Source organism: Mugil cephalus, chromosome 3 (genome assembly GCF_022458985.1).
Source record: "Mugil cephalus isolate CIBA_MC_2020 chromosome 3, CIBA_Mcephalus_1.1, whole genome shotgun sequence".
NCBI lineage: Eukaryota > Metazoa > Chordata > Actinopteri > Mugiliformes > Mugilidae > Mugil > Mugil cephalus.
Genome location: NC_061772.1, coordinates 25993426 through 26009056, shown reverse-complemented (window position 1 = coordinate 26009056; position 15631 = coordinate 25993426). Strand labels below are relative to the sequence as shown.

At 41.6% G+C, this 15631-nt stretch overlaps 1 protein-coding gene across 5 annotated transcripts in view; it reads left to right on the top strand.

The window, feature by feature from the left end:
• rasa3 (RAS p21 protein activator 3) overlaps window positions 1-15631 on the top strand; it is a 50123-nt gene that overhangs the window by 7990 nt on the left and 26502 nt on the right. For all 5 annotated transcript variants that reach the window (XR_007112428.1, XR_007112427.1, XR_007112429.1 and 2 more), the window contains exons 2-4: window positions 7432-7549; window positions 10884-10987; window positions 13514-13608. Coding sequence is in view for 2 of the 5 variants with exons in the window: in XM_047580338.1 (XP_047436294.1) it covers window positions 7432-7549; window positions 10884-10987; window positions 13514-13608 (317 nt within the window). In the remaining 3 variants the exon portion in view is untranslated. The remainder of the gene's footprint in view (window positions 1-7431; window positions 7550-10883; window positions 10988-13513; window positions 13609-15631) is intronic.

Genomic DNA, 15631 nt, shown 5'->3' with positions numbered 1-15631 from the left:
TTGCCTCTTTATCTAAAAAACCTCAAAAGAAAGCATTTCCAGCGGGTTCACTTCCTGAGACCTGAGCTTTTGTTTGCTTCGCATTTTTAATTTCTCCATTTCTCTTAATTGGGCATCATAAAAAAAAAGAAGAAGAAGCAGGAAGTAGTTTTTGGAAAAGAAAAATATGTCCTCGTGTGTGGACACGGATTATTTTACTCAATATTATAATAAAATCCTATATAGTTATAGCTCGTTACTATTGATAGGATTTGCTTGTATTATAGAACTAGAAACCTTAATAAACATAAAATTTAATGAGGTTTCGTACGTTGTCCACTTTTGTTACGTCAGAATGAATCCGCTGAAATGCCGGATATTTTTTTTTCCGTTATGACGTAAATTTTGAATATACTGGCGTATCGGTGTATTTGAGTCACTGGTTCAGATCGGACCATTTTCAATGTAGCGCTTCTAAACACAAATGGTGCGACTGAGTCACTGCGAGGTGAAGATGGAAAGGTACAACAGAAAGTACAACAGAAGACTTGTGCCAAAAAAAAGGTGGCAGTTGTTTTAGCTGGCCCCCGAAAAAGTGCCCAATTTTAGCTTTTTATGAATGAGGAAAAAAAAATATGTTGCGCGCAGACTACAGTTATTACGGTAGCCTGTCGTGCTGCTATTGACATCACAGACGTAGGAGTTTAAATATGAAAAAATATGTCAAAATGAATTAAACTGTAATCGTCCCTGTTTCTTCTCTGAGCTGTGAATGTCTCCAGATTTTCACATCAGCAAACAGCCCCGTGACGTAATGTCACGGAGCCATGCATTCTATATTTACTCATCATCACAGAAAAAATAAAAAAAATAAATACCGTAATATACGTAAAATATCGCACCCCGCAGCCTTAGCGTCTGGTTGAGCGGATAAAAGTTTAAATGAAGCATAACAAGAAGCTGCCACTAACCTAAAACTTAATGTCCCCATATGAGGACGCAGGGTCTCAGGAGGTTTTAACATAAACGAGGTCCACTCCTCCTTTCCATTCTCACGGCGTCCCTCTCCCTGTCTTCCCCGCCTCTCTCCCCCTCTCTCTCCCTCTCTCTCTCTCTCTCAGGGGTAACTGGGTTGTTCGCTGCTTTTAAACTCCGTCTTGGATTGAGTTGAAAATTCCTTTCTCCTCATCTCATTTCCTGTTGTAGCCTTTCTCCAAAGCTAGCTGCTCTCCAGTTTTCTATCTGGCTGACTTCTCTCCCTCCTCTCCCACCCCTTGATTGAGTACACTGCTTGTATTTTTCTTCTCGCTAACAACCTCCCACCTCCCCTTCCTCCTCTCAGAGCCTGCGTTTCCCAGGGCCTCCCGGTTGAGCACACAGCCACCCAAAAGCATGTGCATCCCCCCCCCTCACCCCTCACCACCACCACCACCAACGTGTTCACGTCGGAGGAGATCAGACTCGACTGTACGCACGAGTGTGGCCGACTCAAACCAGGCAACAGAGGGCACAGAGGGGGAGGGCAAAGCCACACATTCACTCCCCAAATTACGTTGCTTCAGTCAGTCATGTTTCCACATCCCTTCCGTTCACTTTCTTCTGGTTTTCTTCTTCCTCGTGTCTTTCTAGTGCGTCGATTCGCTCCCTTTCACTTTCTTGCCTTCTTCCCCGGGGGGGGGGCTGTTACGGCATTAACCCTTGTGTTTTTCAAAAACATGAGACGCACGTGTCAAGATGTGCTCAGATACTGGGGCAAGATGTTCTCAGAGGGTTTTGGTTGTGGAGGGGGGGAGAAGCTAAAGGTGAAAGAAGGAGAAACGAAAAAAGGGAAGAGAAAATTCACGGGAAATCAGATTCATTTTGAAAACCGAAAATGAAAGAAAAGGACGATTACACACTCCATCAAACGTTGAACCCGCAAACTGGGATAACACCCCCCCCCCCCTCCCCAACTGCTCTCAAGTCCCCGGTGGCCGCTACTTATCCACTGTTGATTCCCAAATCTTAAAAAGCGTCCAAGCGTCTCAACAGGAAGTGGCAAGATGGCACACTTTGCTGTATTCCTGTCAGATTGTCTTTTCATCTCGCTGCTAAATGATTCTCTAACCGCATCAGAGGCCGATTAGAGATACGGGACATGAAGTATGAGAACGCGGTGAGCATTTGCCTTTATGGTGTTTGCTCTGCGTTCTCCTGCAGCTGGAAGCATGTGACCTGCTCTGCTGAGTTTACCAAGGGGACGCGTTCAGGTGCTCGAACGCAGCGTCGGGCCCGTTATGCAAAACTACAGTTATTGATATTGTTCTCATTGAGCCCCGGCTGGTTTGGGATGTCCTGACTTGCCACCGGAAGGCGTTGGTGGGTGTCGGGTGGTGGTGGGGGCAAAGAAAAGAAACACGACTCTTGGTCATTTCAGACTTGTCTCACATGTTGTGCGTTTGCCGGCCTGCTAACGTTAGCCGTGGCTACGCTCAGGTTTCGGCTTACACAGTCGGAGGGCGTGTGAACCATGCAGCTGCGTGCCGTCGCCCCCCCCCCCCCCCCCCCCCCCCACCCCTCCTCCAGATTTGTTGGTTTGCTTTTTTGTTGAAAACCACAGTGTTGTGGTGTTGTGCTATGACTCTGACTTTGCCTTTGCACAAAAGCAATTTCACAACAACATTTGTTTTTCAGTTGCTAGAAAACTTGCTTTTTCGTTATGCACAACATGCACAACTTCGCTTTTTGCATCCACAGTGTTGTGATTTTGACACCTGCTTTCAATCCAGTTCTTTGGTCGTGTCTTCAGGTAACATTTAAAACCTAAAAAAAAAACAAAAACAAACATCTACTTGTGAACAAGACTCTTTAGCTAAATGTCTGTGTCTTTTTTTTTTTCCATAAAAATAATTTCCCTGCGGGGATCAATAAAGGGATACTCTGGATGACTTTCAATGCATATTTGATCGGTCAGTAATTTTCAGTTGTTGATGTTGCAAATATTTGCACATCAGTCAGAAAAGTAAAAGGAAATTGAAGACGGCTCGATGCTGACTGTTTCTGCCATTTCTGTTTTTCTTGCTGTATTGACATGAGTTGGAAAATACAGAAAAATGTAAAAATGGTTTAGAGAAACACTTGCATCATGATGATGCTAACGTTAGCCAATGTCAGTCATCAGAGTTGTTAGTTATAAAGTCAAAGTAGTGAATGTTGATGCTGAGCTGAGTAGGCTAGATGGACATAAGACCCCCATTTTTTAATTTTTTTCTATTTAACGTTGGCAATGACATTATATATATATGTCTGCTAGCCACTTTCTAGTAACAAAATATACACGCAGTGCGTTTACATGCAGAGCTTAATGAAGCTATGCTCAAAATTCGACTTTCTCACTACAGTCCTTGTCCCAGTTTACATGCAGCGCAAGAAAATAATAATAACTGTTCTCCTCCTCCACACTAGGTGGCGATACGTGTCTTTTCAGCGGGTTAATACCACGTAAATACGGCCCGATTTCCGGGTTGACCTATCACGTGATATAATAAACTAGAGTCGTTCATGCGGCGGACCGGCATTTCAAACAACAACCAGACGGATAATAGCACATTTTTAAATCTCGTACGCAATGTTCGTGCTAATTCTGGTGCAGGTAAGATCCGCGCTATCCCTTCTAGCGGCTTTGTTCCTCTTCTTCTACGGTCTTCTTTTACGGTTGTGGAGCATGCGCACACGCATTATCCGATTGGAAACTCCAATTCCAATCGCATTATCTGGGTGTCTCGATCGGATAATGAGATTTTAATTGGAGTAACGTGTTTACGTGCACTTACTGTCTCCTGTTATAGTCCGATTAAGGCAATAATTGTATATTTTCACCCAAATGGGGGCGTGGCCTAATTTGCCACCGTCATCCATACTCCAAATATGGACATGGGTGTCGTGTTGGACGTTTAGACCCGCCCACCCAAACTCTTCGCTACCTGTTAGCTCGGGCTACGGCCTGTCACTCAAAGCAGGAACGCCCTTAATTAATTATGCATAATTTTAAACCTTAATCAAAAAAAAATGAATGAGTTAGAGAAAAAATGGCGAAATAAACTGTTGAGATCAAGATCGTTTTTCGAATCAGGCTGTAAACATGTTTAATAACGCTGTAAAGTTGTTGTTTTTTTAACATGGGGGTCTATGGGGATTTGCCTCAAGTGGCCACTTTATGAACTGCAGTTTTTTTTGCACTACATGCATTAACGTCATCGCTCTGACCTGGAAGTTGTCTCTTGGGTACAAGGTGTACATAAAAAGACGAACGTCATATAAACCGTCTCCTGTTTTAGTAGATGTGTTGTGCTCTCCAGTGTTTTCTTTTTTTTTTTCCTTTTGACGTTGTAAGTCATTTAAAACACACACACACAAAGCCGGGGAAAGCCGCGCTAATCCCCCGCGGTGTTTTGGTTACTTGGGTGACCTGGACGGCTCAATCCAATCAAGGGACAATCACAGGCCCCGCGAACGAATGAATGAACGGGAGCGGGCGAATGAGGAGCGGAGATTGGAGGGGAATTCGGGAGCGCAGGAGGATTACAGTGAGAAAAAAAAAAAAAAAAAGAGAGTAAAGAGGCGGGAGGGAGGTCTAATAACAGCGGGGAGGCGAAAGGGATCAAGGCAGAGATAGTCGGGGGGGAGAGTTGCGTCACCTCGCACGTAAACGCAGATGGAGCCGAGTGTCTGCAACAACAAGTAGAAGCCGCGTTTGCGCATCTCAGGTGTCTCCTTGACTTGTGAATGAATGGCATTGTTGTGTAACGATTCAGGCAGAGCGAGAGCCTCCAGACAAGCAGTCAAAACACAGAGTTGTATTACAAACCCCACATAGAAGGAGGAGGAGGAGGAGGAGGATGTTTATCTCAGCAAAAACAAAAATGATATTTACACTCCCAGGACCAGTCGAGAGCTTAATTGGTGACATTTGGACATTTGGCTTCAAGTGTGTAAACACATCACAGGTTGCATCCGAAAACCATTTAAGTGCACGTTGTCCTCTGAAATGATTACTCACCTCTGATACTCGCTTCTGATTGTTGCTGCACCAGGACTTCCTTCTCGTGTGGCGCTGTGATAAGGAGATTAGGTTTTTGGGAAATGTTCATTTGTGGCGTATTTATTGGAAGTGGCAGATTTTGTTGTTTCTTCCTTTTCTCGCCTCCAGAAGCTTCTGTAATAACAGAAGTTTTTAGTTAACATATGGTCCTGCATCATGTTTTTTTTCCTTTATTATTTTTCTCGTCCCCTTTTACATCAAGAAGGTTTATTTAGTTGCAAATTATATTCACATTTTAACCGATAACCGTATTGTTTTATATGTCATTCAGTTATATTGTCACACGTGGAGTATAACACATGTCTTTGTGCAGCAACATGTGTTGGAGCTTTTTGTTATTCTTTTGCAATCTTGTTTAAATATTAGCTTTTTGTTCTATTTGTTTTTCAAGCTTAGATGAGTAGGTTTATAAATACATCAGCATTTCTGTTTATTTTTGATTATTAGTCAGTGCTTTTATTTTGAAGGCATTATGTAACTGGGGCACACAAGGTGAGGTTGTAAATAAAGGAAGAAAGGCACAGGTGAGATAGGCACTGGGAAGGGTTATGTTTTTTTTGTTTGTTTTTTTACCAGGGTAAGAGAGGTTTTCTCTTTACTACTCTTAATAAACCACACTAAATGTCTTTTTTTTAGCCTGGACAACGGATGTTTTTCTCCCCATCCCCGCGTGATCTTAACCCCTGAGCACCTCAGTGGGCGTTTGATTTGAATTTAGTTTGTTTATGACGTGTTTTCTGTTTGTTTGTCTTGTTATTAGCCACCAGGGCATGGATGGAAAAAGGGATCGACCTGAATCACATCGTTAAAGACGAAAACTTCGCAGGCCGACGTCTCAATAATGTTTGTGGCCTATAACAAAAAACAACGCTAATAATAGACTGTAATGTCATCCCAGACAGTCCACATGCCGTAAAGATCTCATCCCGTTGCGACCCCATTTATTGTCCAGTTGTCTCATTAATAAATCCTTCGTGACGGTTTCGACTCGATGTTTTAAAACGGTGTGAGGGAGGCGGTAATTCTGCTGCGTTATCATTTTAGAGAATGTTGTTAAACTGGACGACTGGTCCACTGACTAAAACGTAAAAATAATAGAAACAGCACAACACAAACTGATGAACCACAAATACCGAACACCGTGAACTGATGAGAGATTAAGCAGTGACCCCCTACCTACTATATGTGTTTTATATTAAACTACTGCTATTTATAGATATTATCATAATTTTACACTCAGTATTAAGATATTCAGATAATACAGATTAAAATGTCAGTAAACATACATACCTTTACCTTTAAACACAACTAAATGTGGTAGAGAAAGTGAACTTTTTGACCTCGGTAGTTGAGCTGATGGGAGTGAGCTGCACTGACCTCGTGATTGGCTCATCAGCAGAAAGGGGCGGGGCCTACTGTGTACAGGAAGCTTCGATTGACAGGTCTAGTGTGAAATGTGAAATATGTTGGATTTGTGTTAAATTTTGGGGATAAAAATATTAAAAATATATGAAAAAAGTCTTTTGTGACCTATGACCTAGCACAGAAACACCTTTCAGGTGTTTGTTCCTCTTCAAATCTCCTCAATGCAACTATTGATTGGATTTTTTCGACCCGAAGGACGGAAACGCGGTCGCTTCAGAGGAGAGAAAGCATCATTTTGTTTTTCTGACCCGCCATCTCGTGCTTCCACTTGTGAAGAAGTTACTTATTAAAGCCAGGAATCATAGTGTGAGACGCGTTAGCCGCGTCACTTTTACCAGCGTCAGACAATTATTGGCACAAAACGCCGGCAAAAACGCTGGTTTGGGGGGGGAATAAGAAACAGAGGACAGCTTCATTTCAGAGGATATATTGGCCCCGCGGGACAGGAGCACCACCTTTTGTGTTTAGCGTTTGTTTGTGTGTGTTTGTGTGTGATTGTGTGTGTGTGTGTGTCAGTCTCTGTGGGTGGTTGGACCACATTCTTGCAAGAAGGGAGTGTTATCTTCAACACATTTGATGAGCAGATTGGAGAGTTAAGGAAATGTCCCACGCAGATTTTTTCTTTTTCTTTTTTTCATTCACATGTCAGTCAACACAGAAGCAGTTTTTTCACATGTGTGCGTGTTATTTGTGTGCGTCTAAAAAAGACCACAGTGTAAAAAAGTGCCGAAGCGCTAAAGCTCATTACACGAGCTGACGCAACGACAGCGAAACGCGTTGAAGACGGTTCACGCGCTGCCAGAGCTCAAAGCTGAAGCAGGTGTGAGCTTAACTCACATCATGTAAATGAAGTGATCTCTTATAGTCTGAATAAGCACTTTGTTTGTGTGTTTTTTTTTGTTGCTTCAGCAGCGAACCACAACCTCCTTCTGTTTTTATTTGTGCAGGAGAAGCAAAAAACATCCCTCCGTACCCGGGGCCGAACAGGATGAGGGACTGTTACTGCACCGTCAACCTGGACCAGGAGGAGGTCTTCAGAACCAAGATCGTGGAGAAGTCACTGTGGTACGTTGTCAGCTGTGCACCGATCAGCCGCAACATTAAAACCACCAGCGGGAGGAGTGAATGACATTTAAAAACCGTCCTGTGACAGTACAGTGTTCTGCTGGGAAATGTTGTAACCTGGCTTTTTATTTATGTGGACGTCACTTTTGTGGACTTGCAGCACCCACCTAGACCAGACCAGGCACCCCCACCCCAACCCAACCCCACCCCACCCCACAGACACACACACACAAAACCGTTTTAAGAACAACTCACACAAGGCACGAGGTGTTGACCTGGCCTCCAAGTTCACTAGATCCCAAACTGATCAAGTATCTGTGGGATGATCCACAGACGCCCCTCCCCTCAACATATAGGACCCAAAGACCCCCCCACCACTAACAACATTGTGTTACCAGACACCACAGGACACCCTCAGAAGGCCCATGTCCATTCTCTGATGAGACACAACTGTTTTGGAGACACAAGGGGAGACCTACACAATATTAGACAGGGGGTCATATTGTTATGCCTGATCAGTGTTTACATATATATGCAAACAAACATCCCAAAACAAAAAGAATAAAACTATTGAGAAGCATAAACTGAACCATATCCATTCTCTGATGAGTCAGAATAGTTTATTTTTTTTTTATTTTATTTTAAACAGCAGCTGCATAAAAAGTTACAGACAAGACACAACATACACCTTAAAATAAAATATTAATCCAGTACAAATCATAACATTAAAAGAGACATTAAGACACCGCTGTATTTATCATTGAGGTTTTTTGTGGCTACACAATATTAGTCACAATTAGTCATAATGTTTTGCCTGATCGGTGTGTGTCGGCCTAAATCTGGGAGAAGCTTGTGTCTTTTTTGAATCGCACATAATCTGAGATGTGTCTGAAATTAAGCGTGAAACCTGCAGATTCAGTTTGCGCTGAGGGCGACGTTAGCAGCCACATTTTTGGGAGGTGAAGCACGAAACGTGTTGTTTTAGACGTGTCAGTGTGACACGGCCCGTGTTTGTTCTGTTTTTAATTAATGTGAATGATGCACAGGCAAAAAAAACAAAAAAAACAAAACATTTGCTTCCTTTTCTCACGTGTTGTAAGCTGCTCAACAACAGCACAGAAACACCAGCTTAGTCGTAAGTAAACAGGCAGTAAAATTAGACGTGTGGTCGTAATGTTACGCCTGATTGTTGTACTTATACTGTACTTTTTAAAAATGATTTTTAAGGATCTGATTTTTTCCCTGATGAGCGGCGCGGTGCTGCGTGACGTCCGAGCAGACGACTGCGGTTTGTGGTGTGTCAGCAGCGTTGCGATTTCTGACTCGAGTCCAAATTTCGGTTCCCTCTTCGCGGTGCAACAATTAAACGTGTAACTGCCCCCGCTCGCTGAACACGTTACGCAATGCGACTGCGTTTTAAATGCACGTTTGATTGGTCAGTGGTTCTCGGTTGTTGACTCTGCAAATATTTGCGCGTCGGTGGAAAAAAAGAAAAATGAAAACAGGTGTGAACCTTGCAGTTAACTCGTCCATCTGCACACACACACACAGAGCAGGGAGCGCTATGCAAGGCGTTTTTATGTATGTGTATTTTATTTTTTTATGGACGTAGGCAGAGGGAAACCAGTGATATTGTGGTTTGATGCTCCCCTAATAAAAGTCAAATCCTAACCACAGTTTCTTGATAAAAAAACACATTTTATGATGATTTAAAGATTTAAAATCGAGGTGAATTATTCTAAAGAGGCGACTGGCAAGTGTAAAAATGGACGGAGCAGGAAAAAGGTTGCATTAAAAGGAGAAAAGCTCTGCAGGAAAGATAAGATATTTATTCATCCCACAGTGGGGAAACTGTCATTATTAACAGCAGCAGAAACATTCAGCAATCACACAAACAGTGCAAAACATACGGGTCGACTAAAGAATAAGAAAAATAAGAGCAAACAAACAAGGCAGCATTTAATTTAAGTAAGAAAATACAGAAAATGAGTGCACTTATATATATATATATATATATATCTCATAAAGCTGCTCATCCTGCGTGAAAACAAACCACATATCAAAGTGTAGAAAATTCAGCATTAAAAGCAGAAACGCTGGTTCATACAGTTACTATCATTATTAATATTATTTATTTTTTTTGACAGCAGATCTCATAGATTTTATCCGATTAAGGACAGAACTGATTCATAGAAGGACCTGGCATCATGTGTGATAAACGCAGTCATGCCTCTGTCTTCCTGCGTCTGCTGAGTGACAGGAGAAGTCGGTAATTATCAGCAGCCGTCCCCCCCGAGGGCTCCGCTCACGAGATTCTCATTCCTGTGATTTGCGAGGTCGTCGTTTAGGTGAAGGAGGAGGAGGACGAGGAGGAGGAGGAAGCCGGTACCTTCCAACCTCTCGGCCACAAACGGGCCTTTTGTTTTACGAGGCGATGCACGTGACTCCCGGAAGAGATGTAAACGCCCCCGCGGGGTTTTTATTTTCTGTACGTGAAGCGTTAAATGGACAGAAATCAATTATGTCTGAAGGAGGTTAGAGAGGAGATAGTGGCTGTTCGCCGGTTTGCTTTGCTCTGCTGTGACGGCGAAGGACGTCACGGAGGCAGGATTGGTTTACAGATTAGCCAATCGATGAGTCAGTTAACTTATTCACATGTGCTGGTGCCACAGATAGAAGGCGGCGATGAGGGGATCGGCTTTGAAATCCGCACGTAAATCATTAAACCGCCAGAACAAAAATACAAAAAAATACTCCTCTGATATATATTTATAGAAAGAACAACATGATTTCTCAGTAGAGGAAAGTGTTGTTATTATTACGAAATAGGCTCGTTTTTGATCCTTTACCCTTTTATGGTGAAATTAACTGTATTTCTGCACAGAGAAAAAATCTGTTCATATCAGAGAATGTATTAATAATCATTTAAGATACACAAACTGAAAACATGTAATAATCTACTTTTTTTTTTTTGCACTGCCTATCTTGCACTCACATTTAATATTTTAGCAATCATATTATACTCAATTTTTTAGCATTTTTTTAAAAAATTCCCAGCCCACACTGTTTACACTGAATGTCCTGTTATATTCGTGTATATTTTGTATTTTTTTGTTGTTTTTTTTGTTTGTATATATTTCTTACCTAATTCTCCACTTCTGTGACAAATAAATTTAAATGAACCATGTAAAACATATTAGAAAAAGAGTGAACAAAAGGAATTTCAGTCAATCTGAATCAAATGCTGATATACTTAGAGATCTGTTTTTGTTGCTGCTGCTGCTTTTAATACCAGCGCTCACTAAGTATTTCGCTCTCGTCCTCCCTCCTCCAGTCCGTTCTACGGGGAGGACTTCTACTGCGAGATCCCGCGGAGCTTCAGACACCTCTCCTTCTACATCTTCGACAGGGACGTCTTCAGGAGGGACTCCAGCATCGGTGGGTAGACGACAGCTCCACCTTGTTTCAACAAAAAAATAATAATAATAATCAACTCTTTTTTGCACATGTTGAGCTTGGATAGAGCTTTAAAACAAGCAAACTATTTAAAAGTCGTGCATGAAGTACAATTAGCAACGTGTTTCAGTTTTCAGTCATTTTCAGTCACAAAGTAAAAGGAAAAATAAACCCGAAGTTCATCAGGACATAATCAGTTTTTACACACAAAGGGAGGCCGAAGGTCTTCAACAGGGTCCATGGAGGTACTGCTACTTTTGGTTGATTACACATTTTTATATATATTATTTCATTATTTTTATTTTATATATATATTTTTTTAATTTTCCCCACAAATTTCTTTAAATACACATGAACATAAATCCAACATATTTTAGTATGTTAGTACTTAGCTATGTTTAAAGTTAAAACGGTCAAGAATATATATATATATATATATATATGACAGATAAAGAAAATAATTAACAGATTGACAGTTTTAATTTTAAATATAAATAAATGCTTTGTCATTATTAACCTGCATGTGATTGGTACTTAGATTAAAATAAAAAAAAAATAAAAAAAATTGAACCTTTGTATTATTTGAGTAGCTCACTATTGAATGCAAAATGATAATAATAATGTATATTTATAAATAGCACAAGGCCGAATTTAATATAGAACACATATAGTAGGTATCGGGTCCCTATTTATTCTCTCCATCAGTTTGGGATCAGTCCTTGGCCTGAAAAACCCCTGGAATAGGCTGACGCCATAACTTATTATTGCTCATCCTATATAAAACATTAGACAACCCTATCCATGAGCAGTACATAGAAATAAAAAGTAAACCCAAAAAAAGACAGAAAAGCTTCAGATTTACAGTCAAACTCTACACAAGTACAAGCTACACAATTTGAGTTTGTCATCTGGACCATCCCCTGGTTTGACTCCTAGAATAAAACAACATGTACCATTTAGTAAATCACTGCAGTTTACTGAAAATAACTCTTAGTGGCAGCTCTAAAGTTGTTCTGCGTAATATGACTAAAAACTCACTGCATTTTTTAAACCGGTGTAAATAATTCACGTGATCCTAAATAATTTAGCAGGTGAATATTTCCGTGAGCCGAGGGGCCACAGGTGCGATCGCGTCGCGTCGCCGGGCACCAATCAAACCCCGATCGTCGGAACGCGACCGCGCTTTTCACTTCCTGCCGCGTCGCCATTGGCCGACGCTCCCGATTGGCCCGCCCGGGTCCTCAGTCTCCACGGCAACATGCAGAGTCAGCAGAATGTGGCTAAAAATAAAAAAAAAAAGGCTGCAGCCGGGGTTAGCCGCTGTGCTTTTTTGGCCGTGGCATCGCTCAGGGAAGTCGAATCGGGGAAAAAAAAAATAAAATACCTTAAATAGCTGTTTCTTTAGAAGGAATGTATCACATGGCGCATCTGTGTCTGCTCCTGTGTGACTCAGTTTGATTCCCTCACGCTGAAAGGATGTAATGTGATTGTGTGCAAGTTCCCATAGATTACATTCGACAAAAAGCACCGACTCAGCAAGTAGTAGACGCACACGCATAATAAAAAAAAAAAAATGTTTTCTTCCTGTTTTGTTTTCACTCACAGTTGACAGGATTTTGTTTTTTTTTTTCTTGTACGTTTCCGTCTCGACGCCTTAATAACATCTTGCATTTCTGGTCCTTTAACGGTCGCTGTTGTTGGAGGAGGCAGCTTGTGCGTCATTTTAATTGCTTTAAGTACTTATTTAGCTATTTTCTGATCCTTCCCTGGGAAATTTGATGCTTTTCCAGCTTTCAGAAATAATAAAATGTCCTATCAAGTCACTTACCTTCCCTGAGCTAAATCTAATTATCGGTCGGTCTGTTTCTTCTTAGCGGAGTATTGCGTGACACATTTCATGCCGCCCCTTTATTCGTGTTTATCTCTTCACTCTTATTTAATTTTGCTTCGTTATTTCTCCCTCTGGTTTAATCCCTTTTTCTCTAACTCCCTTGTGCCTCTCTTGTTCCTTGCACCTCTGCACGAATCGCTGAATAACGTTTCCAAACAGAAGTGCAAGTGACAGGGTGTGTCGCTGTCGGCGGATGTTTTTTTTATCGGTGTCATTGGGTGTGTCGGTGTGCGACTGCCGGTGGGTTTGATCACCACGGACCACAAACTGAAAAAAAAAAAAAATCTTTGCATCTCTTGTTTGTGATTCTTGTGAACCCGAGTGGGCGTTTGCTAGTTTCAGGGTAGAAATAATAATAACCGAGGAGGGAGGGGGGGTCATTTCCAGGCCACTGAGGTGCACTTTCTGTAGCGGTGTTTCTGCTCCAGGAAAAAAAAAAAAAAAAAAATCTGTGTGGATTTAGAGTACATGAGCAGACATGTGAGCGGCGGGTGAGTGTGCGTTCTGACGTACGGCCTGTTCTTTGGAAAGCGTGATGTGAGCTGTGTTTTGAGATCATTTGTCTTTGTGTTTTTGTGTGTGTGTGTCTGTGTGTGTGTGTGTGTGTGTGTGCGTAGGCAAAGTTGCAGTGAAGAAGGAGGACCTGCAGAAATATCACGGGAAAGACACCTGGTTCCAGCTACAACCTGTCAGCGCTGACTCAGAAGTGCAGGTCAGTACACAGTGAACAGTGAACGGTGAAAAAAATAAAAGCTTCATTATTTTTTTTTTTTTTAAAGACGGAGCGCCCTCTCTACAACGCTTTGTACTCCCTGCTTTTACTTTTCAGCCTTGAAATACGTCGGAATAACACATAAATCTGGGGTTAAATACTTCACATCAACCTTTACTGTATAAACTAAACCAGAAATTATAAATATATTTACCTCTGAGAATCTGACTTTTACCTTTATTATGAGTTTCTCCACTTAATGCAAACTACGACAATAGTTTCTGTTTTTTTCCCCTAAAGTATTGCTGGGCGGTTTGACCAAATATGGTATTTTTCTATATTCTGACGGTATATTATGTTTTTTTTTCATGCATAATCACATGTTCACAACACTTTCTTCAGTGGAGGGAGGAATTAATGCAGTAGATCAACTAAGGATGGACTATTTTACAGTGATGATGACTAAATATTGTAGAATAATCCCACACTAGTAGTAAAACAGGTTTGCATGACCCTGTGTTGCTGATGTGAAAATCCAGGGACATTTACAGCTTGAAAGAAAAAAGAATTAAATGTTATCAAGATGAAATGAAGAAACAGGTATAATAACGGTTTCATTTATTTTGTCATATTTATTCACATTTAAACATGTTTAAACTCCTATGTCTGTAATGTCAGGACAGTAATAACTGTAATAACTTTTTTCTCATTCATAAAAAGCTTAAATTTTCAGGGAGAGGTTTACCCGGGGGACAGGTCATCCAACACGGGGACTGTCCCCAGAAATGAGGGATGTCTAATCCCTCAACCTACAGCAAAGCAGCTACGAGCGTCGCTTCCAAGGCGGGAAAAAAATAAATAGATCATCAGGCAGTGTTTAGTGTTTTTGACGCTAACTTAGAGAGATGAGCAGAACGTGACTCAAAGTTGTGCTGGTGGAATTAGTTCAGGTAATTTCACCTCTGTTTTGTTGTTATTAGCAACTTGACTTTCATACGTTGGTGCTGGTCACTGTTCCTTTAGGAAAACGTGCAAAGTAAAGACAACAAACAAACACCTGGTGGTGAGAACTAAACGGGAAACGTTTCTCAACCTGCTTCTCAGTTAGTTTCTTATTCTTTTGGGAGGTTTGTTAAGAATGTGCACTCATAAAGCTGCTCATCTTGCATACGGGATATGCATATATATATATATATATACACAGGTCAGGCATAACATTATGACCACCTTCCTAATATGGTGCAAAACGGTTGCGACTCATCAGAGAATGGACATGGGCCTTTTCCCAGCAGAACACTGAATGTTATTTCCTTCTCCTGTCAGTGGTTTTAATGTTGTGGCTGATCGCAGTACACGTGCACATGTGTGACGGTGCCAATGTGTTAATGTTCGAATCAGGGCAAAACCCAAACAAACACAGCGCGTGTGTGTGCACCCGAAACAATGCAGCCCGCAGGGTCAAAGTCACCCAAAGCCTGAGAATCGTCCGAGGAACCAGCGAAACGAGCGGCCGATATTTTTTTCCATTTGTCATGAATGAATGAATAACCAACAGGCTGGCTGTGGTAGACGGCGAAGTGCACGCCTGGACTGCGTGCTGTAGTTTTGTTTTGCCGTCGACCGTAATAACAGGACGTCCCGGGAACGTGTCGATGGTTTTTTTTTTGTGGGATAGAGCGGATGAAAGCTGCTCATTTCACTTCAGGGACTGAAAGAAGGTTCTGAGTGAAATGTTCACTTTTAATTCACGATGTCGCTCTGTTTACGGCGGCTTTGCTGACACTGATGTCGGTCTACGTGAATAAAATGCACATTAAAACATTAGTCACACTAAAATGCTGGAAAGTTAGCAGCAAGACGTGTTGATATTTTGTGCATTTAAAGGTGAAGTCCTCAGGAAACTAAATGCGCTTTCTCACCCAACCTTCATTGTTCCGATACCAGGAGAAACTCTTGTGTACGTTTCTTCTTCTGGTGGAAACAAATGAATCAAGCTGAGTCTGCCTGGACCAGTTTACCCTCA